This window comes from Condylura cristata, unplaced genomic scaffold (genome assembly GCF_000260355.1).
Source record: "Condylura cristata isolate star-nosed mole 26May11 unplaced genomic scaffold, ConCri1.0 scaffold00007, whole genome shotgun sequence".
Classification (NCBI taxonomy): Eukaryota; Metazoa; Chordata; class Mammalia; order Eulipotyphla; family Talpidae; genus Condylura; species Condylura cristata.
In genome coordinates, this window is record NW_004567108.1 from 14,174,601 (window position 1) to 14,198,283 (window position 23,683).

Genomic DNA, 23,683 nt, shown 5'->3' on the forward strand with positions numbered 1-23,683 from the left:
GATATTACCCAGGAAGAGGGTTAGAGGAAGAGAGTACAGGAAAGACTGAGATGGAGCAGCCAGAGAGTGGGAAGAAATCCAGGACAGCAGGATACAGGGAGGCCAAACCATACACTCTCCAAAGGAGGAAATGGCCCAGTGAGCTGACTTAGAGGGAGCCCTACGCGTCTGGCAGACATAGGCTGTCACTTCCGTGTCCATTCTCTCCTTCCTGGCTTGGTGCATTCAACCCTGATAGACAAGCTGAGAACTGAAAAGCATTCTTTGTGGTTGGTGGCATGAAACTGATAACATGTCCAGAAGTGTGTGTGTGTGTGGGACTGAGGAGTGAGGGACTAAGGAGTGAGGGAGAGGAGAGACAGTGAGACCTGAAGACGAGAACTCGTTCAAGAAGTCTGGCTGAGGGTGGGCAGAGGTGGGTCTCGGAGGAAGCTCAATGTGAGGGGTACAAGTGGCTCAAGACACACTTTGATGGTTTTGAGAACAGCTGAACCGGGACTCACTGAAATACCTTCAGTAGAGACTGAAATACCTTCAGTAGAGACTGAAAAACCAGGGAAACAGAAGATAAGAGCAAAGGTTCCCTAGCAGATTCAGCTGATGGCAGGAGGACCCAGGTGACGGGACTCCATGTGGAGAGAAGAACAAGTCTTTTAACTAACGGGAGGGATGGCAGAAAAATATGGGACAAGGGCAGTGGGAAGGGGTGGGGGTGGGGCGTAGACCAGCAATCACAGGCTTCCTGAGCAATGCTGAGTTAGTCTCAGAGCTAGGGAGAATTTTTCTTCCTGTCTTTTCTATTAATAAAGCTGCCGATGACTCTGCAGAGATGGTTCTACGCACAAGTATCAATCTTTTATAACAAATCTGAGATGGAATCATTTAAATTCATCTCTGGAATTAGCTCCATCAATACACTTACTAGTTCAAAATTAAGACGGTGGGTCACAGTGCCCATGCATGTTACTTCTATGTCCTCCAGGCTGTCTCTTGTTAAGATGGGCCTGAAAGGAAGCCCAAATGGAAAGGAAGGCCTCAAAGAGAAACTTGCAGCTGTAGGGCAGCTTCCTCCTCCCCAGCCTGTTCCCTCTGTGAGTCGCAAATACTCTCAACCGCCTGGTCCAAGTAGGGAAGGACCCAAAAGTGGGAGTCACAGCGACTGGCTGTAATTCATGCATCTAAGTGGCCCTTTGTCTTTACAACATTCCTGTCTGTCTGAGTGGATCCAGGATAAGTTCTCCTTGTGCCTGCAACACACTGGTTCCTTTTTTGGTCAGGAATGTGCTGGTATTGCCAAGAAAACTGACATGGTTTGAATGTGCTCACACAGTAGAACTACACATCACACAGGTTATGCAAAGGCAGGAAATGTATGTGTTACGCTGTTTTTCTTATCACCTGCTATAAACAGAGGCTGTCTAATTTCTTGGCTTTGAACTTACTTTTTTTTAATCACAAAACTCGTATTTCTTGAAATTTTGATGTCCTTCCTAGTGCTTTCTAAGTAGGCGGATTTGGGGGTCAGTGCTGCATATTTAAGAATGTTACTATGCCCCAAATTATTGGTAAGGGTTCTTGAAACTGAAGGACACACATATATGTAACATACATTGTAATTGTGGCTAACATTTATTGAGCATTTACTATGTGGTAGATACTTCAAAGGAACTCATCTTTAACCTTCTAACATTCCAGTGAGGTGGGTTCTACACATGTCACCATTTATAGATTTTACCAGAACAGAGGATGGTAACCTCCTGGTCCAAGTACAGTTTGTTTCTAGCAAAGCAGGAGGTTCAGACTCAGATGTTCTTATTCCAGAGAGTCCAATCCCTTCACCACCACATTACTCTGTCTCTGATGGGGGCCTGTGGCAGAGTTCAGGTAGAAAGATCCAGAAATGTGACATTCTATTAGGAAATTTGAGAATCTGGTAGTCTGATACAGGGTTTCTCTTCTCCATAAAAGGCTGATCTATTCCCCTATTTTTTTTTAAATTAACAATTAATTCTTGAAAGATTAAAAATCATTTCCAGGGCTCCCTGGTGGCGCAACGGGTAAGGATGCAGCACTGCAAGCTGGCCACAGCTGCTTCAGTGTGAATTTGATCCCCGGCCCTGGAGGTGACCCACGTGGCATGCAGCCCTCTCCTGACCCGCCCGCTGCTCCCCTCAGCAGTGCACTTCATCAGTCGGCCTGTTCTGCTCCCCACTCTGCCTCTGGTGATCCGCTCACCACCCTTGCACCTCTGGCTTGTACCCCAGTTCTGTATGCATAAATAACTAGATCTTTAAAAAAAAAAATCATTTCTATCCACTACAAAAAACTTCAAATAGAGCAAAGTTCACAGAATTTCATGTGAACACTTCTAATCGCCCATACCAGCTCAAACACTTTGCTATACTTACTTTATCACATATCTGGCCATGTCCATCCATCTAGCCAGCCATCTCACTGCTGATGCCATTCAAAGTCAACTGTGAACAATAATTTGGTAGGAGTATCATTAACTAGAGGTCAAAATTGGCTTAGGTTTTATTCTTTTAGTATAGAAATTTAAACACAGTGAAATATACAAATTTCAAACACATATTCACAGCTTTGCATACACCTATATATTCTAAACCCTTAACATAGAGTACTACCATCATTCTAGAACATTCTGATGACCCTGCATGCAACCCAGGCAATTTCTGCTGTTTGTTTTCTACCTGATAGGCTGTGTTGGACTCTCCTGGAGGCTACTGCAGTAGCTTCCCCAGTTGAGGTCTGAGGATCACTCTAAGTCAGACAGAATAAAATGTGGCCCATCTGCATTCCTACCCACCCATGAATGGTGTACACTACACCCTTATAGAACTGCAAACAAGGAAGCACTACATTCACCTGGCCCCAGCTTCTGTGAGGACAGTGATTTGAAAAGCCCTCCATTCAGGACTTCTTTTCTCCCTTCAGGATTAAAAATTAAAGCCACAAAACCTACTATAAAGGTAATGTTCAAATCTAAATTTAAAAAAGTAACTGCTTAACAAAAATTGAATTGGCTAGCAAGAGAGGAAAGTTAAAAAAAAAAAAAAAAAAGACCCAACTGGGCCCTCCCTGGTGGCGCCAATGGGTTAGAGTACCCTGCAAGCTGGCCCACAGAGGTGACCCACAGAGTGCGGCAGACCTTTTCTGACCCACCCGCTGCTCCCCTCATTAGTGTACTTTGAGGATCTGCCTGTTCTGCTCCCTACTCTGTCTCTGGTGAAGCCTCTCAATGCCCCTGCACTCCAGCCTGTACCCCAGCTCTTTATGCACAAATAAATGAATCTTACAAAAAAAAGAAGTTAAAGAACCTGGGTCTGAACCAGGAACTGACACATCTGTGTTTATTTTCTTAAGATTTATTTATCTATGCATACAGAACTGGGGTACAGATTAAGAGGTGTAGGGGGGAAAAGGGGTGGGTGAAAGGATCCACTAGAGAGTGGGGAGCAGAACAGACTGACCTACTGAAATACACTGCTGAGGGCAGCAGCCAGCGAGAGAGGAGAGGTCTGCCCAGCCATGTGGGTCACCTCCCTTGCCAGGGATCACACTTCTGTTGACGGGGCCGTAGCCAGCTTCACAGCGCTGTGCTTCAACCCGTTGTGCCACCAGCAAGGGCCCCACATCTATTTCTAAAGACACAAAACCAGCACACCAAAGAATTTACTTTTGTCTCCAACATATGACATTTCAGGCTATCTTGTATTACCCAGGCTGGCCCGCTCAGCAATGTAACATGCCTTATCTGAGCACGTGGACACGCACCTGGCTGTACAAGAACCTTGTCTTCCCCACCCCCTGCACAGCAATTTTCAGGGACAGTATATTGTGTGTGTGCACACACACAAGCACGTCTGTACTCCTGCATGTTGGGGAGGCCTGGATGTATATGGAAGTTCCGGGGGTCCAGTCCAGTATGTCCAAGGTCAGCTCTGTAAATGCTCTAGAGCCCCACTGGGGCCCAGGCACAGCCCAGGAGGAAGATGGGAGAACCCCTTCGCAGGTTCAGGGCCTGGCTGCCCGTTTCCCTGATAGGACAGGCAACAAGAAGCCAGAGGAGCCAGCACCTCCCAACTGTCCCCTCCTCCTGGTTCCACATTAGATGGAAAATGCCCCACTGTTGACCACGAAACCCTCCCCCTCACCATGAAACTGAGAAGCAAGCAAAATTAAAAGATGGCCCAGTTCACCTCAGGTCCAAAGATGAAACACAGGAAACAGTCTAGACTCTGCTGATCCACAGGGGTAACTACCACTTGGGGGCGTTCAGGTACTTATGAGAGAGCTAAAATAAATGAAGGAACATGGTAGCAGCCTGTCTTAGGTTGCAGGATGCCTCTGAGGGCTTTGTGACGCTAGGCGGGCCTGGGAGGCAAGGCGGGGTTGGCAGAGGGGGATCGTCTCTTGAGCTGATGGGAAGGGGGCCACAGGTAGGAAGGGTCAAAGAAATGGAACTTCTCTCAGCAAACACAAGTGGTCTCTGTCTACTAGGTGTTCGACGAGACCTGAAACTCCAGATCTCACACACTACCTCATTCGTGCCAGCTCTAAGGCAAATGAAGCCTTTTCTCTTTCATAATATAAATGCACTTGGATCTCCACCAGCAAAAAACCATAATTCCCATTTAAAATATCCATACACAAAAAAAAAAAAAAAAATCCATACACAAGCAAAGAGGCAGTAATGTTTACTTTAGTTCAAAAAATCTTTTTCCTGTGCTCACCTTATAGGGCCTCCCACCCCATATTATTTTTCAGCATAGAATGGCTCCTTACCAGCTGGTATTTAAGTATTTGGCTACTGGTTTCTAACCAACACACACACACACACACACACACACACACACACACACACACACACACACAGCCTTCTAAGGGCCTGCCTGGCATCCTGTACATATCTAAAAACACTTCCTGATGGAGGGAAAATAATTACTCCAATTCTTTTATCAGCCACACCAAATACAGTGTTACTTATAAATTGTGCTTTAATTTCTGCAATCAGATATGATGCAGTGAGATACAAGTATAAACTTTCATTGTACATCCAGAAAATAAAAAGCACATTTATACAGATTTAGCCCAACAGCTTATTTCTTAAAAAAAAAAAAAAGGTTTCATATGTAATTAAAGCTAACTTATTTTCAGTGTAAAAAACTTGGAGGTATGAACAAACTCAGGACATCATATACACGAAATAAATGTACATTTCCAAACTCGCACAGTGCAACTTTTTAAGTAAATGGTGTTGTTTCAGCTTTTACTGTTAAGCATAATCCACATCTCAAACTTGAATAAAAATGTCACAACATATACTCACTGGAAATTCTAAACACAAATACAAGTTTATAGAAATCTGATTTCAAATATAAATACATAAATTGTCATGACCGACATAGTACAACAGCTTATTTTTCTATTTTAATTTTTAAAAAATCATAGAAAAATATGTCAATGCACATTCAACTGTTATGACATGGGCCATCACCTTGTGCCTTTAAACATCCTCTGTGGAGTGTAAAGCATCACACGGGGCGTTTTTGGAATGAAAATAACTAAGATCCGAAGACTGGAGAGGTTAACGTGAAAACATTCATGTTAATCAGACGGTAACAGAAATAGCTCCATGTGGCGGCAATGCGTGTGGGTGGAACGACTGAGAAACAGTGGCGGTGAGTGCTAGCTTGAGAAAAGCCCGGCAGAGGCCTGCAGGACGTGTGCGCAGGCTGCACAAGAACCAGCGTGTCCGAGAAGTCCCTGCCGCACACCACACAGGCTGACCTTTCTACCAAGACCTTCAAGGCAACCAAAAGAACACGCTTCCGGCCGCGCCTGCAGGAGCCACGCCTCTGTCGGCCTCTGCTGCCTCAACAGACCAACCTGGCTCGCGTGTCTGCAGGGGTGGGCAGGGCAGCAAAGCCCTTTCTCGAAGGCGAGAGATGATTCAGTGCAAAGGAAGATACTCTTCTTTGTCAACAGTTTTAAAATTTCTTATTGTCCTTAGGCAACTGAAAGGTTTTCCTTTTTTTTTTCCTGACAGTTTTTCCAAACATACTCAATCAGCAGCTCTACTAGTGAGCAAAGGTATATAAAAGGCAAATATTCCATATGAAATATCCTAACATGAAATTTTTTCCCCTTCCTTTCGGAGGATTTAACAGGGCTCCACTGAGAATGAAAAAAAAAAAAACAAGACAAAAAACAAAAGAACGGGTTTGTACAAAGTGTACTTTCCTGCGTTTAAAAATATATATCATTTAGACAGCAGATCCAAGAAGGTTCCCAGGCATCGTCAAGTTTCTATGGCTTTTTAAAACGCTGAGGTACTTTTTGATCACTGCCGTTTCTGACGCTTCTGCTGAGCGGCTTCCCTAGGAGGCCGCGCTCAGGAGCGATCCTGACGGGCTGCGCTGTGACGGCGAGCGCCGGGAGCTGCCTCTCAGAGGCACCGCGGGCCCAGCGCGCCACGAGAAAGGCAACACAATTCCTGCCAAACACGGAGAGCTTCCAGAAGAAAGCAGTCACTCTGGGCAAACCGAAGCGGTTCCCCAGCTGAACCAGCAGGCTTAGCAGCACGGTCCTGGGGTTCTGCACAAGGCGGGAGCTTGGAGGGTCGGTGGGGAGTGGCAGAGGGCAGTCAGAGAAGCCAGGCGCTTGGGCAGCGTGGGCTGAAATGCAAGGCGGGTGGCAGGGTAGAACTTCCCCAGTTCTTCTACAGGCAAAAGGACACAGAATGGGCAAACGCTGTGGTTTGTTTACAGGCAAGCCATGTGCCTCGATACCTCTGCTGCACCGTTCAATTCACCAGACACTCGGGTAAGGTGGAACTTTCTCCAGTCTGAGGTGGGTTACAGGGACACTTACTGTTCCCAACGACTGGACAAATTTTCTGGGCACAGACAGGATCTGAAGAATGTACTGAGTCTGAGGATAGCTTCTCAGAGTCTTCTAGTAGTTAACCAGCCCTTGCTGGCTCGATAGAATACGTAGGCATCAGACAACAGCCACAATTCCATCGTGGGTCAAGTAGTAATGCCTGTCAATTAATAATACCAGAGATAAGGTTCTAATTGCATAGTCTTTTGAGACCGTGAGAAGACACCGAGACCAGCTCTTTTCCTGAAGGCCCAGGTTCGCTCTGCCGAGGCCTGTGTGAGTGCCCCCCACCCCAAAGGAAGCTTCAGCGAGATGCCCATCTGCCGATCAGATGCATCTGACTCCCGTCCAGCTCGCCAACAGTCCTCTCACACCCACCCTGAACGGAAAAGTCACACATCTCCTAGATCCACAAACTCATCTTCTCGTTTGGCCAAATCTTCTTCATCTCCCAAAGCTTTCCAACCACTGATGGGCAAGACGGGCTTGGAGGAATGTCGCTGCAGCAACGCGAAGGGAAACAGAGAGGACAGGCGGGTGGAGCTCCGCGGCCCGGAGGGGGCCTCTGCCTGCAGGCGCTGCCGGCTCTGGCGTCTCTCATCGACCTTCTCCTGCAAGCTTTGCACTTCCTCCATCATCTCCAAGAGTTTGCTCATGGTGGCCACTCGGCCTCCACCCAGAATTTGGGCTTCTGGAATCCAACGCAAATAGCGCTGGGCCCACACTCTGATTTCCGGCCCCTCAATGTGAGGCAGCAACAGGCTGTGGTAGTCGGGAGGCTTGCTGTGCCAGCTGTCATAGAACTCCCGAAAATTGTCTTGCAGCTCATCGGAAGAATTAATTAGTTTGCTAATTCTCTTGCCCAGAAGGTTTTTAATCAAATGGTCTGTTTCTTCTCTGAAAAAGCCTCGTTTAGGAGATGATTTAGACTGGGTGAGTGGTAAAGAAAGTTGTCGCTGATGCTTGGAGAGAAAACAAAAATAAAAATCTATTTAGCCAGCAGTTAATTTTCGCCATCAAAAAGGGGCCACAATCCCACTTCAGCAAGGGTCACGAGACACCAGCATCGCCAGGGGAACACATTGGTTAACAAGCTATAACACACAGGGAACACAGCGAGCCCCCCCCCCCCAAAGGCTTATCAGGAAACGGGGAAAAGAGAGGCAACAGGAGAGCTCCCCCCGGGGTTCCGTGAGGCACAAGCCATGTGCAAGCGGCACGCAGACAGAGTGGCTGAGGCGAGGCGGGGGCCCTTCTCCTTTCATCGAGGCAGCAAAGGGCACTACGTACTTTCGAAGAACGAGTTTAAGACAGGCTGATAGGCAGGGGCGGGGGGTGGTGCATATTCACTTGCTGAAGAGAGAAATGTTTCTCCTTTGAGCACTCAGGGTGTTAGTACCGACGATAAGCTGAAAACCTCTGAGGAGAGAGTTCCAACCACCTGAAGATCCCATCCCGTGAGTGAAATAATTTTTTTCATTATTAGGAAGCCAGAGAAAGCTCAGCCCTAAGTTATCAAGATTCCTCTAGATAGGTGGGGGAAAAGGAATTGGATGACCTGGCCAAAATGACCAGATGCTCCTGTCTGACAAGTCGTACAGAGCAGAAAATGTGGGTGTATTTACATTGTTTTCTTCTTCAGTAATTCTAGCTACTGTCAAGTCAAGGTGTAATGTTTTGAGGTGCACTGTGTGTGGGAAAGTGCCAAGAAAAGTTACCAGGAGTGAAGGTGAAAAATGTGAGGAGAAGCTATTTTCCTCCTGAGATGTCCATAAGAAATACGACCATTTTATTTTGGGGCTAGTTTTACAATCCTCAAACATATTTCTGCCACTGGTTCTTCCTTGTTGGAAAAAAAGGACTTTTTGTTATAAAGGAATACTTGTATATTACAGAATATGGGATAACGATAAAAATAGGAAGAAAGGAAAACCATCCACATACTACACCTGGAGAGGACCAGGACTTGTGACTTTTCATCTGGGGACGAGAGAGCAGAAGGGCAGAAGTCAGTGACCAGCCTTCTCCCAGATGACCTAGGTGAGCTGGGAGGCGTGGACTGGGGAGCCAGGTGGGACCTAACAGCAACTGAGGTTTACCTGCCAGGCTCTGCACTCACTGCTTTATATGCATTAACTTCCGCAGTTCTCAAAGCCAGTACTATTGCTGTTTCATAAACGAGGACACTAAGGCACAGAGGTTGAAATCTGCAAAGGCTCGAGCTACCAGGTGCCAAAATACATTACCCAACACAGAGCCTGGCTTCAGAACCTGTGCTTGGAAACTTGTTCTGGGAGCCCCTCCTCTCAAAGCCCTGAGCAGCATATTCAAGACAGGGCAGGTGGGAGGGCCCCTTGCAGCCGTTCACAGAACAGCATTTCCTGCTGGTGGCCGCAGTCTCCTCGAAGCCAACAGTACTCTCCATACGGGGCCCGCGTGACACCTGGTATTCCTTGTTGCCTCAGCCCCAAACTCCTGGTCTGGTCCAAGACTCCCCAACCCCCGGCACACCTCTTACTGGTCAGGTCCTGGAGCCTAGGTCCTCTGCTCCTGTCCCAAGGACAGGGACACATAGGAAAACTGGACCTGGGTACAGGAATGAAATCCAACCTTGCAAGGGGGAGGGAGAGTTTCCTCCCTCGTAAATGAAGAGGCTAAGGCCTTGGCCTCAGCTGGGTCAGCTCTGAGATCAGAGCAGGAGAGGTGTGTGTGCAGCCACCAGGGGGCACAGCACACCAAAGGAAGACAGTCCTCTCGCCAGGCCGTTGGGAATCCAGGGCAGTTCTGGCCCAGCCACCACAAACAGGCTGCACCAGGAGAGGGCCCTCTCTCCCCAGGGCTGAGAACCTCGAAAGGGTTCTGCAAAGTAGCAGATCTCAGTTGTTCGCAAGCTGACAACTGCATGGCAGGCCCTGGCTCACCTGGTGCCCAGGCCTCTTTAAAAGCGGCACCTCCCACACCAGAACCCGCAGGTACGTAAAGGGGAAGGCGGCAATGGGCCATGGCTGGGGGTCTGTCCCACTGCTCTCCCCTTCTGGAGGGCCGTCAGGGAGAAATCCCTGACCAGGAGACTGAGCTAGGGAATAAGTACCCTGTGAGTCATGAATAATCCAGGGAACTCTGCAATTTCAGTCACAATAAAATCAGGAACAAATTCTGAAGGGATGCCCAAATGACAAGACAACTGTGCCTTATAGCACGGTGAGGAGATGACAGCCAGAGGGCCAGGTCTCACCGGGGGCTGTCTTCCTAAATGCCAGGACGCAGTTGTGCCTGCTTCTGCCTAAGACAAAAAAGTGGGCAAGTTGTGTCAGAAGCTGTGTAGATAGACCCTGACAGAAAACTCGAGGAAGAGCTCATGAAGAAAAGTCTGGCTACTGGGCTTTGCTGCGGGAGACAAGGGTTGGCAGGGGTAAACCACGATTGCACGCAGCATCCTCAGCGACATTCAGCTCATAGCTGTGCTGGATCAGGGTGAAGGCAAAAGGAAAGAACGTCTGTGGTTCCTGACAGTCTGCCCATCGCAAGTCTCCACGCTGCAGACTGTTTCCAGAATTTACATCACATTTACCCTTGCAGACATGGGAGCCTCTGGGCACATGAGGGAGCGAGACATGTGAACATCTTACTTTGCAATGCGTTCCTTTCTGCTGGCCTTGGTCCAGTTTTGGCTTTTCCACATAAAGAGGGTTTGTGAACAACATCTGGGCCTTGGGTTCAAACTGTACAGACCAATCCCACACGGTGAGCAGATTCAAGGGCTGGCTTTGTGCATCTTGGCTTTCCCTGCCCTGCCAAGACAAGCAAAGGTCATGCTAGCTTCCAGGGAGGGAGAGGAAGCAAACACACCCTTTTGAAAGGGGCACCAGGGAGGGCGCGCCTGCCCTGCGTGAGACCCCACCTCACTTTTAAAGGCCGCACTGTGAGCGGCTGTTCAGAGTGGGGCGGGCTGTGGGGGCAGTGGGGAATGGACTGTCATTTTCCAGCAAGCCACAAGTCCCGTTTCAGGCGGCGCTTTCACAACAACCTTTTGAGATCGCTATATATATATTTTTTTCTATTTTACAATTTCTCAATTTTTCTAGAGAGGAAACAGGCTCCCAAAATTGAAGTGAACTGCCTGAGGTGAAGAGGCCTAAGAGCGGCATGTCAGATTCCAAAGCCCAGGCCTTGCGCTTGCTGATGCGCCCTGGGTTTTGGCAGTCAGCTGAGCCAACCTTGAGGCCTGCGGAAGGCCGGTCTGAGCCCTGAGACAGGCCACTTCAGCCCCAGCAGCATGGCCTCAAGGGGGACTGAGGCAAGCCTGTGCCTCCCCTGCACTTCAGAGCAATCCAGCACCAGGCAAGTGGGAGAGCGGCTGGCTGCTTTGCCACAGGCCAACTTCACTTTCTTAATGCACAGCTCCAGTATTTACTGGATGGCAAGTTACTTATCCTCTTCGTGCCTCAGCATCTCCAGAGACACAGTAACACAAGCCCCATGGGTGCTATGAGGAATAAACATTAATATTCGGGCCCAGAGTCCTCTCAGTTGACAGAATCGTCTCCTTTATTTAATCTGGTTGCAACGACTTTGTGGATGGGGCTTCTTACTCCATGGGTTCCTGAGAGGGACTCTTACCATGTTAGCATCTTTCTGATGAGGCGAATTGAAGAAGAAGGTGCTAAAAATAGGTATGTACAGGCTATCCGACAAAACGGTCAGATAAGTTTCTGTGAACTCAAATGCTGGGGGGTGCTGGTGCACCAGCTGCCAGACACAATCCAAGAACAGCAGGAATACAGGCACCTGTGTGAAAACAAGACACGCATCACTGGGTGGTGCCAAGCCTGGGGCAGCTTCCTCAAGGGCTGGGCCCCTTCAGAACGGTGTGAGCTCGGGAAACACAGTACCCCTCCCCCTGCTAAGTGCCAACCGCTCCCCCTGAAACCACGCTGGTGGGCAGAACTGGCAGTGCTTAGCCGGGTGCGAAGCATTTCAAAGGTGAAATACATAAAAATCTCACTGTCAATCAGCTCCCTAAAAATTCTATTCTTCAAGAAAAAAAAAGACGGATTCCATTCTTCTGATTAGTAACATTATATTTACAAGATCTATACTCACTCATTTGGAATTTCATTAATACTCTTTTCTTTTCACACAGTGAGAGCCCAGAAGAGAAAGAGGGTGGGTGGGAGCGGCAAAAGCCGTAAAAGAAAGTTTCTAATACTTCTTTCCACACCCGTGTTTTATTTGACCAACGGTCTCTTTTATTAGGCCTCAGAGCAAGCCCCTTTTCACTGGAGTTTTCTAGGTGCTGCCACCCACAAATCAGTTATCCTTCCCGCACGACCAGTGACACTGCGGTGGTAAGACACGCCACAGGGCACTCTCTCCTCGCGGAGACCAGCCGCAGTGTCCCCAGCTCAGAAGAAAGACGTGACCTGGCGATCGAGCTTCTGAGCCAACGTCCAGGGCTCCGTCACTCATAAACACAAGCCAGACCATCCAATTTTCCTTCAAACGCCACTGCTGGTGCTGAGATGCCATGGGGTGGTTATAAAGCCATGTTACCTTACACCTCATTTTATGCCCAGTGCCCCCAAGCAGAATGGAAACTACTGGACCTCACCTTGCAGTCATGAAGTGACTCAGAGCACGGGGTGACTTCCCTAAGGCTGGGTGAACACCAGCTCTTCGGTACGACTCTGTTCCCATTAGGTTCCGTGCCTATCAGTCCCCCTTTTCTAAAGATACAGATGACCCCCAACTTACAATGGTTCAAGTTGTATTTTTGACTTTGGGGTGTGAAAGAGCTCTGCATTCACTAGAAACTATGTCATATTTTGATTCTGCTGTCTCCTGAGGCTAGCCCTGTGCAGTGATGGGCAGATCGCCAGCACCGGCTGCAGGTCGCCGTCTCTGGCTGTGGGCCGCAGCTCCCGGTGGTCACGCAATCATGAGGGCAACAACCGATCTCTACAAACTGTTCTTCACTTTCAGTATAGAGCATTACATGAACTACTTTACACTTTGTTATAAAATAGGCCTGTGTCAGAGGATACTGCTGACAGTGTTCTGAGTGCGGTTAAGGTGGGCAAGGCTGAGCTCTGGAGGCTCAGTAGGTCAGCAGACCACACGCAGTTTTACGGTCAACGCACAGGGGATCTCGCTGGATGTAACCATCGTAAGTGAAGGAAGATGGACACATAGAATCACACTTCCTGACAGACACACTGCCCATTGTGTTATCTGATTCCCACCAACCTTTCATAGTAATTTCTACCACTCCATGACTGTGTCCCATTCAGCTCCATGGGACACAGATGAAGACAAAACAGGCCTGAAAGAAAACTCCAGACCTAGTGGGACAGGCCGGGTCTCCCAGGAACATGCCCAGCCCTGATGGACAAAAGCCACAGCTCTCGACTCCCACAACATGCTGCGTCAAGCTGTTCCACCCCGCAGACAGATAGGCTAAATGTCTGCAGAAGGAAACCCACGAGTCACGCGCTGGCATACGTCAGCTCTGTGGGTGATTTAATTACAGAAAGCTCACCAGTTTTCATTATTCCTTCCACAGTCATTAATCATTCCACCGAAGGCGTCTGTACAGCTGTATTCGGGACAAGTACGTCACAATTTGGGGGGCTCCTTTTCAGTAACTGAGCTATTGCTGCAGTGCTGTCTCCTGCGCTTGAATTCAAGGCCAGTGGGAAAGCCAGGCCAAATGCTAGAAACCGGAGGGAGGGAGGCTGTGTGCGCGTCGCCACACTCAATGGCTCGCGCCGCGCCGGGGAAGGCCAGTGATGATGTCACTCCAGGCTTTGTCTTACATGCAGGGAAGATCAGCTTGGAACCTGAAGATAGGCTTTTTTTTGGGGGGGGGGGGGAGGGGAGGGGGAAAAAACTAATATAGCAGAAATTACAGGAATCTCTCTCCTAAGTTCATTTTTTTAAAAGTCACAAATCCCTATTACTGCCACATAAATATGCATATACTCCTGGCCCACAAATTTAGAGAATATTCTGAACATGCTTGTTAACATCCCTTTCCTCTGGGAAGGGTTTCAACACTGAGTCCTCCAGCAGTGAGCTGACACAGCTTCCTGAGGAGCCCGGATGCAGAGTACTTTGTAAGTACTCTGAAAGCCCGGGATGCGAGCTTCTCCCCACGGCTGAAAGCAGTCACTCACCTCCTCTTTGTCATTCTGACGCAGATGGTTACAGCGATCCAGGAAACAGTGCCCACCCATGATCCACTCCTTCTGGATGAGGCTCTGGAAACCGAACCTGGTTCTGCAGTGGGGATCCATCATCACTTGCACCAGAGAGGAAAGCAGGCAGCAGAGGTCGGACGCGTTCTCCTCTAGAAGGGGCCCCGGCAGCAGTGCAGAGAGAAAGGAAGGTGCGAGATGTTAAAAGAAGCAGAGCACATGCTCACTCACACAGTTAACAGCAGGCTGCCCAGCACCACAGTCTGTCACTCACAATCTGTTCTAACTCCCTAAAGTCAAGAGCCACTGGGAAAAACAGGTAATGCTTTCAGACGGAGCCAAAGTGATGTTAGCCTGTCTAGTATGGGCTCTGCATAACCGCTACTACCCGGGGCCTGCTTACGAAGTGCGTGAGCACAGCGCGACGACGGCCCTCCAGCGCGGGGCGGTCCATTCCCTTGAGAAGTTTAACAATTCTGGGGCGCACCAAGCGTGTGCAGAGCCCCACACACCACATGCTCTTCTGCGCTCTGCAGACCAAGTGCACAACTCTCCGAGCTGGCGTGTGTAAGTCACCATCACTGAACTCACTGTTCTGAGCTCCGCTGCTTCTCAGACTCACCCTAGGGCTCCTTCCTCCACCTCAACAACCCCATTCCCTCTGGAGAAGTTTAATACTTCTGGAGTACACCAAAGTGCTCTTTCTTGTTCTCGGCTCTGCACCTCTGCCCGCTTCTGTCAAGGACACAGACGTGTCTCTTCTCCCCGCCTGGCTTAGAAGACGCTCTCTTCCGAGGGTGCGGCCCGAATCCCGCACCGTGACAATTCCACGCACATGCTGCCTGGCCTTCGTGATGGCGAACAGGTGAACACGCACGTCCACAATCATGCATGTTGCCTTTAAGAGCCTAAAAACCAGAGTCTACATCCCTGTGGTTTCTTCTTTACAAAAAGAAGAGCAATTCAAATTGTTTTTCAAAATGCCCATGAGGATGCTGGCGCTGGTGTAACGGGCTTAGGAAACTTCCACACACATGCTGGAGGTGTGCGCACCACCAGCACTCTCATCCCGGCCTGGAACCATGAGCATGGCAGGTCCAGGCTTATACTTGTGCTCTTTTTTCTCCTCCATGAAACAAGCCTAAAATACTGACCAGAGGAGTTCAAAGGATTTTTGTTTTTGTCTTTCAAGCTATCACTTTCAAATCAAGTTTCATTTCTAAAAAGAATCTTACTTGTTGCACCTGAAGGATGTTAACAGTATACCTGTACGCAATAATAGCAAGAGGGCTAGAAAATGAGATTTTAGACTAGACACGACTCAGTAGTTGAGCTAGGAGCAGAGACAGCTCAGTCACATCAGCCGAGACTCAAATTTCATTTCTGGCACCTCTGCCCTGGGTAAGTCTGCCCGGGGTAAGTCACCGCTCACGGCCCAACGCTTCCCCTCCCTTTTCACCAGCACTCAGGACTTTGCTCTGTCTTAATCTTTTCAATAAGACGGTTACGGCAATTGACTCATTGGGCTGTAAACTTCCAGAAGGCAGGAGGAGAGCGCTCTGAGCACAGTCGGTGCTCAACAAATGCATGAAAATCTCAGTTACATCGAGAGCAGCAGGCAGGCACATTTCCCATCTGCCTGGAGCAGCAGAATTCAGCAGTCATGGAGCGCACCAGAGAATGATAAAAGCCGGAGCCTACGTATGAGAGCATGAGACGATCTACTTAATCTGAAGTAGAGGGCTACAAGGAACTTAACATATTCTAACAAAGGGCAAACAGTATTTAGTTCAGATCTACCCAAGCCAGCAACACCCTCCGTTGCCAGATGGCTCACACTTGCTGTTGCACATCCTTTTCGGTTCATGCGCTGTCTGCCTGGGCAGCAGGTTAGCCCAGTAAGGAAAAGGAAATCATAGCCCACATAGTTTCTATGGCAACAGCTCAAGGTTGTCAAACACAAGGAAAAGTAACAATTAAACCATCCTTGGGCTTCTTTCTATAAAAGGAATTATCAAAAAATTTTTAACTTAAACCAAGTTAAGAAAACAGAAAATCCAAACATGAAGAAATGCAAGCTTCAGTAAAGATACCAAGACAATTCCTTCTTGGGCTGCAAACAGGCCTGCCAAGTTGTAAGGGAAAGAATTTATTTTTAAACTTTAACAATGGAAGCCATGTAAAACATTACAAGATTAGGGTAGAAAGGAAAGGCATGGATTTCTATACTTGCTCACTCTTCTATAACACAAGCTCAATTACACAGAGCTGTATATACAGAAACGGAATGTCAAGTGAGGAAAGTGGGAGCCACTTCTGGGGCTTCCAATATATTACCTAAAAGAAGGATGTTGATGTTCTGTGCTTCCAGGCATTCTGTAACCTCTATTGCTTTTTTCAGGCAACGTCTAAATCAGAGAGATGAGAAAAAGGAACATTAGCTGTTGAGTTTGGTAACATGAATATCAAGACATAGTCTGGCTAGGATTTCAGTTTTCATTCTCAGTTATATATTTCACACTAAAATCCTCTAGAAAAGAAACACATTACCACTTATACTATCTGGCTATTGGAAGACACTCATCTGCCTATTAAACATTTAAGGTACTCTACAAGGGAACTCCAACATTGATGTAAAAACGCCCACAGGTGACTCTAAACTAGAGATTCTTAGTGAGAACCCACACCTGAGTCTGCTGGTGACCCCTGGTAAGACGTGTTAAAACCTCCAGATGTGCGACCTGTCCACATGGATTGTTCCAGCCCTTGCCAAATGTATCAATGTGGCTAAAAAGAACCCAAATACACTTCCCCCAGGACTATCGCCAGTACTTGGGGCTGGACTCTGCCGCTGCTACTCTGCCTGAGCAGCGCCTGCCCGCCTGCCTGGTCGGGGACCCTCCGCCTCTGCCCACCGCCCAGAGAAAAGATGAGAGACTTCTCTTTTGTAACACTTATCACACTGCCAAATATGTATTCAGCAAATGGGACAAGTGATCAGCTTGTCCAGCCCTCCTGCGTGCAGGGCTGGGAGGGCCGAGGCCCGCGTACCAACTCACGGGCAGAGCTGAGAGGGTTGTGTGCTGGCCAGAGGAGGAGTCTGCCCTTCCTCCAGCTCTCTCCCCCTGAGCACTGCTGCTGCCCCCGCCGCTCTCTGCCCTCCCCCTCAGTTAGACAACAGAGAGGAGCCCCCTTCAAAATAGAAAGTAGGGAAGAGAACAGAATTCTGTTCTTTGGAAATCACCACTTAATTCCAAAACCCAAGATGACTAATTGACATTAACCATGATTTTTAAAAATGTCCCATTTCCCATCGTCCTCCGGTGCCTCGTCTGCAGTCTGGAGAGTAAGTCTCTCTGGGAACAGGTAGCATGTCTGTAAATTCTGATCAAAGGTGCACAGGAACGATAACAAACAAAAAATCCCGCGGGACCCTGAACAGAATATCTGACCTAAGACTATTTATCTATGAAACATACATCAGCTAAGTATTTGTCAAACCGCTATAAAGTTCATGAGCAGAACAATGGTTAAAAATACCTGATTATGTCAAGCCAACTGCTACTTTCCAACAGAGAAAACCATTTTATATCTGTGTCCCAAAATTCGGTACTGTTGTCTGCAACACAAAGAAAGAGGAGAGAAGTCAGGTCACTCTCGCTGACAAATGCCTGCCATGGGCAAACCGTGATTCAGCCCGGCCGTTCGCACCAACAGCCTCAGACCTAAGCTGCGACTTGAGGCACGTGGGTTCATTTCAAGTGGGTTCATTTCATTTCACTTCAAAACTTCGCCTGAAATGGGTTTTGAGCTGTGCACCCCCGGGAGGTGCTGCAGTCAGAAACAGATACATCTCGCTCAAGTGAAAAATGCGTCACCACAGGACACAAAACTCAGGCCCCCCCCCCCCAAAGGCAGGGAGAGAGAGGCGTCTCAGCAGGAGGGCTGGCATCCAGGCTGTGCTCCTAGAAAGGAGAAGGCCACGGGACATTTCTTATGTGAGAGAGGCTGGAGGGGAGGGGAGGGCTGGCTCCCTGGGAGTCCTACCGACACAAACACATTTGTCTTTACACACCCCTACACCGGGCCCCCACCCCCCTCTGCTTTCTACAGAGATCTAATACATTTCAAAGTTGCACCTGCAACCCTAGGTACTGGCAGCAATAGAGTAAAACCAAATCCTGTGTTAGGTAGCGAAAGGCTTCCTCTGTCCACCAGGTCTCTGCTTTGTGAGTCTCTTTTGTAACACATCACAGTGTGTTTAGGTAGAGGCGTACACTGCTTCCCCTGATGTCATACTGGTCTTTATTTCTGGTGCCTACCATAGTGCAGATAATGGAAATTCATTCACTGTTAGCTGAATGAATGAATGAGTCTTAATTAAAAGAATTATTCTTTGCCCAGCCGGAGTCCAAGTTTGGAAAGCTTACCTGTAAGTGTGACAGGTCTCGGGGGGCTAAAGAGAGGTTCAGGGATGGGGGCTCCCTAGTGGCCTAGGGGTTAATGCTCAGCACTATCACTGCTGCAGCCTGGGTTTGATCCCCGGCCAGGGAGGTGACCCACACACAGCACTGCAGACCTCTCTGTCCCGCCCGCTGCTCCCCTCAGCAGTGTATTTCAGTCAGTCTGCCTGTTCTGCCCCCACTGTCTCTGGTGGATCTTTTTAACCACCCCCCCATATCTCTGGTCTGTACCCCAGTTCTACATAAAAAAAATTAAAAAGAAAAAGGGATAACGGTCTATGAAAGTAGTTTTAAAAGGAGAATGAAGAGAGTTAACAGGTGACTGGGCTTGATCAAACATGATTCAAGTTCTAAGCTGCTCAGAGAGCCCGGCCTGGGTGGGGACAAGGGGTGGCCGGGCTGCTGGCCTACTTCATTTCCCACCGTCTACATTTCTGAGTAATTGAAAATTTTTACATTGAAAAAAATATGCATGTACTTAATAGAAGGAAAATGAAAGTAAAATGCTTTCAGTAAGCCACTGAGGAAGCAAGCCGGTCACTGTTTTATGTCACTGCAGATCGTAACTACAGGCATTGCTGCCCACAGCGCTGGCCGTTAAGGAAGGCAGACGCCTCAGGCTCACCAGCGGACCGAGGTGCGGGGAGAGGAGAGAAGCAGCAGTGAGAAGGAGCAGCGGGGGCTGGGGCGGGGCGGTGACGGCAGCCGCCCCTCGGCCAGCAGCCTGCCACTGCGGTGACCTGCCGGAGTAAATCTCCAGCAGCTAGCACAAGGAAGCCAGGGAAACTGTCACCTGATCCCTGTGGCCTGTCTTTCCCCATGGGACAGAAAGCTTTGCTCAGCATTCTCTCACCTATCAGGAAGAGCTGTTTAAATTTAGAGTATGCCGTCTGGATTTCCTGCAGGGATAGGAAGTTGCTTGACAGGTCTTCAGTTTTAACAGTTTCATAGGGTGGCCTGTGAATGGTCTTGTAAATCCTAGGCATCAAAAAGAAACAAGAGATTAGAATCACAGCTGATTTTCCTGAGCACTTGCGGCCAAGGTCTGCGTGAAGAGCTCTGCGGGCGTCCGCTCCTGCGTCCTCACCAGGGAGGTCATGGCCCCTCCGGTCAGCAGCAGGGCGCCTATCTGGCCCATGACAGGAAGTTTGCACGAGCTAGCCAGAGGCAGCCTGAGCCACGACAACCGAACTTTGCTTTTAATTCATACACTTTGGGTTTTTTAACTTTTTTTTTTAACCCTTAAATAAGCAAAAATGTAGAAAACAGCACAGTGGCACAGACAATGATACGGATTGGACACGTGTTAATATCACCAGCCGACTGCTTCACCCTAAATTATTTCAGTTGCAGCTCGAAAAATAACACAGCTGACATTTGTAATAATTATGCGACTTTTGTCAAGGCAGTGAAAAGCGACCACTCTAAACTGTATCCCGAAGTCCTCAAGATCATCGATAAACAGAAATGAGTGGGTTAGTAAGAGCTGTGCCCTGCTTCTTAGAACAGAAGAACTGAGCTAACCAACCACGAATTGTACAATAGTACTGACCCATCCAAGAAGCTCTTTTGGATTTGTAAAGCGCCATCATCCTGTTCTTTGGGCAACGCTGACATTTTCAAAAGGGCACTTCCATTGTGGCAGGACCAACACCATATCTGCAGAGGGGAACAGATTTTTTTCAGACATGATGTACACACCCCCCCAGGACCACGATGCTCAGCATTTAAATTCACATAGGGAATTTTGACGTCAATACAAAATGGCTGGAGAGGTTCAACTTGTAAAGCCAACAAGTGGTTTCCACCTCACAGTGCAAAATATTGATTTAGCCTTTGAAAAAAATGCAGGTCTAGGTAACAGAGCCAGACGGGCTTATCGCTAACACCCGCCTTTAACTCGGCATTAGTACCTGAAAGCCAGTCGCCACAGCATGAGGACAGCGGTCCTCACCCAGCACACTTAGAGCAGGCGTCTGGCCTGAGCTCACTCCGTAATTCTCACGGTGACTCCAGGACTCGTGGGATTTTGCCTCCACTAACAGCTGCTGAGGCTCGGGAAGGCCAGGTATCTTGCACAGACAGCCGACTGTAAAGAGCAGGGTCTCCCTGGCTAGCAGAGCACACGTGAGGACGCAAGGCGGCCACGCTCAGCCCTGACGGGGGCGGCACGGCGCAGGCAGGGCACTGGGCTGGGAGAGCACGCAAGCGAGACAGCTAAGCTAGTGAGTGTCTCAGCCAGGTGTCCATCCCTCAAAGGGAAGTCAGGCTGCAGATGCTAGAGATAAGGCAGGGTGTGGTCAACGGCAGAAGAGAACTTCAAGAACAACAAAAGGAGGACCGAGGTAGAAGAAATGTAAGTGACCGTAAGTGAGAAGCTCACGTGCTTAGGAGTTTTTCCTAGATACAGTGGGAGCTTTTTGTGTTAACTGTTTTACAGGAACAAAAGGCGATTCCAACTGAGGCAACACTAGGGGCATAATCATCTCCAGGACAGCATGAACTGGAGGGGCAGGGAAGGCTGGCTGCAGCAGATGGGTACTCTTGTGGACTCTGGGCACCACAGATAGTCCTGGCCAGCGGTCGGAGAGTGGTTGAAGTCCAACCCTTGTTCTGCAGGTCAAGCTGGGGAACAGATTACAAACTTGCCTTTGTCAACCCAGCTGCCCAGAGGGGGTGCCTTCTTGCATGCACCTGCAGTGTCTACACCGCACACGGGCTATGCAGCCACAGCCCGGGCCCAGAGTCAGCGACAGGCACACAACCCTGTGTGTGCCAGGCTCTGCACTCAGGAATGGAAAGAACTGGTGGGCGTCTCAGGGGAAGAAGGTGGAATCAGTGTTGGGTGTGCAGGGAGTCTCGTGCCAACAGGGCATTCATGTGGAGATATTTAGGAGACACCTCTGACTAGGGTTACAGGCTTAGGAGAGGAAGGCAGGACTGCAGCTCTGGACACGAATGCTGAGGGAGAAGAGAGAATAAATCCAGCAGGGAGCCAGGACCAAAGCCCCAGATCTGCTTTAGGAACTGCCCAAAAGAAAACTCCCTTCTCACCGCCAGGCTATACTTGGATTTCGTGAGATTCACGAGGAGGCAGAAATGCCGGCACAGGGAGACAAATCCATGGCCCCTCAGTCCCTTTCCCAACATCACACTGAAGAGTGTGCAGAAAAACACCAGCCCTGAGCCCTATCGATCAGGCATAGGTTCACTACAAGGGCCACACTCGATACCTGCCCAGCCTGCAAGGCTTCTGTGCAGGTGACCCCTGCTTGAACATCTCACCTCCCATCCTTCTGCTGAACCAGTCATGTGCACAGCACAGCATTTATCTGTAATTCTCATTTCTTACTAAATTCCCCACAGGCTTGGTAACTCCCAGGCACTTCAATTAGAAACTGAAGAAGCTGCCAGAGTCCTGCTTCTCTTTGATCAGTGACACATCAAATATGGTTCCCATCCCACGCTATTCTTTGAAAATTAACTAAGCTCTCCATGTTGTCTCTGGGAGAAATCATGGCCACGCCCATTCAAAGATTACTAGTGGGGCCAAGAAGAACCGTAAACCCACGACTTAAACCCAAATTGTCAACTCATCGGGACAACTTTTTAGTCTCTGGTTCCTAACAGCAGGCAAATCTGTAATCCTCTTAAAGCTGTCTTAAGATGTCTCTGCTAAAAGCCCTAGTGCATCTGTGAAAACTCTAGAACTCTGTCCCAAGTGGGGGGAGCCTCAGAGACTTCTCTAGGGAGTCTCTAAGATATTTCTGGATCACTCTTGGACTAAGGACAAAGCCAAGCGCTGCAAGCTGAATAATCTGTCAGGACGGGCTGCTGATCGGCCACGGCTGCTGGGGTTTGCACATACTTACTGGTATGCCGTGACCCTGAAAGCGTGGCACGTCTTCTTCAGGGAGAGGGCTGGGGACCACAAAGTGCGCTGGCAACCTAGAAGACAGAGATGTCCCGGGTTTCAGCACTGGCCTAAAGCCACTAACTATGTGAGTGTGCTTGCGAAGGGCACAGAGGCTGAGCAGAGGGGTTCGACAAGGACCTGTTTCCCTGCTAAGCACCAGCACAGGCGAATTTGTCTCCAGCCACATCAGCTGGGAATCTGAGTTTCAAATCAGGTTTGCCTCTGCCTCTCCTGAACCCGAGGCAAGTCACCCCACTTGTCTGAGTCTGTTCCCTCATCCACAAGATAATGCAACAGAATATATGACATCTAGAGTATATGAATTCTAAATCTGAGAATGACCTTTCTCATGATACAGTGACAATATAAGCAACTACGCTTCTTTCCGTCAGGCTAACTTGAAAACCAGTAACAAGATGACATTTTATCAAAGGGCCTGTGCTCACTGTATGCCAGACTGTTCCAATTACTTACCATAAGTTATACACCATTGGGTGGCTCATCTAGTCACCCCAATAGCCCAGGCAGGCAGCTGCCATAGTGGTCTAGGTAAGCAGCAAGAAGCTGCGTCACCCGTGGGACAGAAAAGCAAAGCCAGGCATCCCAGGGGAGCATCTGTATGTACTGTGCATTCACAGCGCCAAAACCCTGCTGAAGCCCCACCCTCCCCACTGACCACTAATGAAAAGTCCATTCCCCCCACCCAACTATCCCAGTTGTATTTCTGATGTGCTGATATCCATGCAAACACCCATGAATTTAAAACCAGCATGTGGCAGCAGTTTTCAGAAACAATTCTGGGAAGGGGGGTGAGCTTGCCAACTATCACCTCCCAGGAGCCTGGGCTTCTAACCTTTTTCTGAGCATGAACTAACTTCCCCTTTTCCAGGTCTGTGACTGGGAAAGGGAGTGGGGGGCAGGCTGGGAACACAGCCTCTCACAACTCTTGTTCTGCAGGGCCTATTTTACTGTTAGTCCAGCTCATGCTAACTTTGTAAGTTTGGATGAGTCAAAATCAAACCTAATGTGCTGAAGAGGCAAATTAGAACTATGAATATAAAATGCTCTACAAAAATATAGCTTTCATGAAGCTGTTAGCAGGGTGCTGGGGAGCATGTCCTAAAGGGGTAAGACCGAAGTTTCTAAAAGAGGATTATGCAGAGTCATCCTTTAAAAATGTAGGTCGGGGCCCTCCCTGGTGG

At 48.7% G+C, this 23,683-nt stretch overlaps 1 protein-coding gene across 1 annotated transcript in view; it reads right to left on the minus strand.

Annotated features, from left to right (window-relative positions):
• Positions 1-7,145: 7,145 nt before the first annotated feature.
• Positions 7,146-23,683, minus strand: part of MTMR12 (myotubularin related protein 12) — a 51,311-nt gene continuing 34,773 nt past the window's right edge. Inside the window, exons 8-16 of the mRNA XM_004678073.2 lie at positions 22,438-22,513; positions 20,118-20,224; positions 19,419-19,543; positions 17,643-17,721; positions 16,440-16,510; positions 14,082-14,254; positions 11,527-11,694; positions 10,536-10,697; positions 7,146-7,868 (exon numbers count right to left, since the gene is read on the minus strand). Of these exons, the coding sequence (XP_004678130.1) occupies positions 7,299-7,868; positions 10,536-10,697; positions 11,527-11,694; positions 14,082-14,254; positions 16,440-16,510; positions 17,643-17,721; positions 19,419-19,543; positions 20,118-20,224; positions 22,438-22,513 (1,531 nt within the window). The 3' untranslated portion in view covers positions 7,146-7,298. The remainder of the gene's footprint in view (positions 7,869-10,535; positions 10,698-11,526; positions 11,695-14,081; positions 14,255-16,439; positions 16,511-17,642; positions 17,722-19,418; positions 19,544-20,117; positions 20,225-22,437; positions 22,514-23,683) is intronic.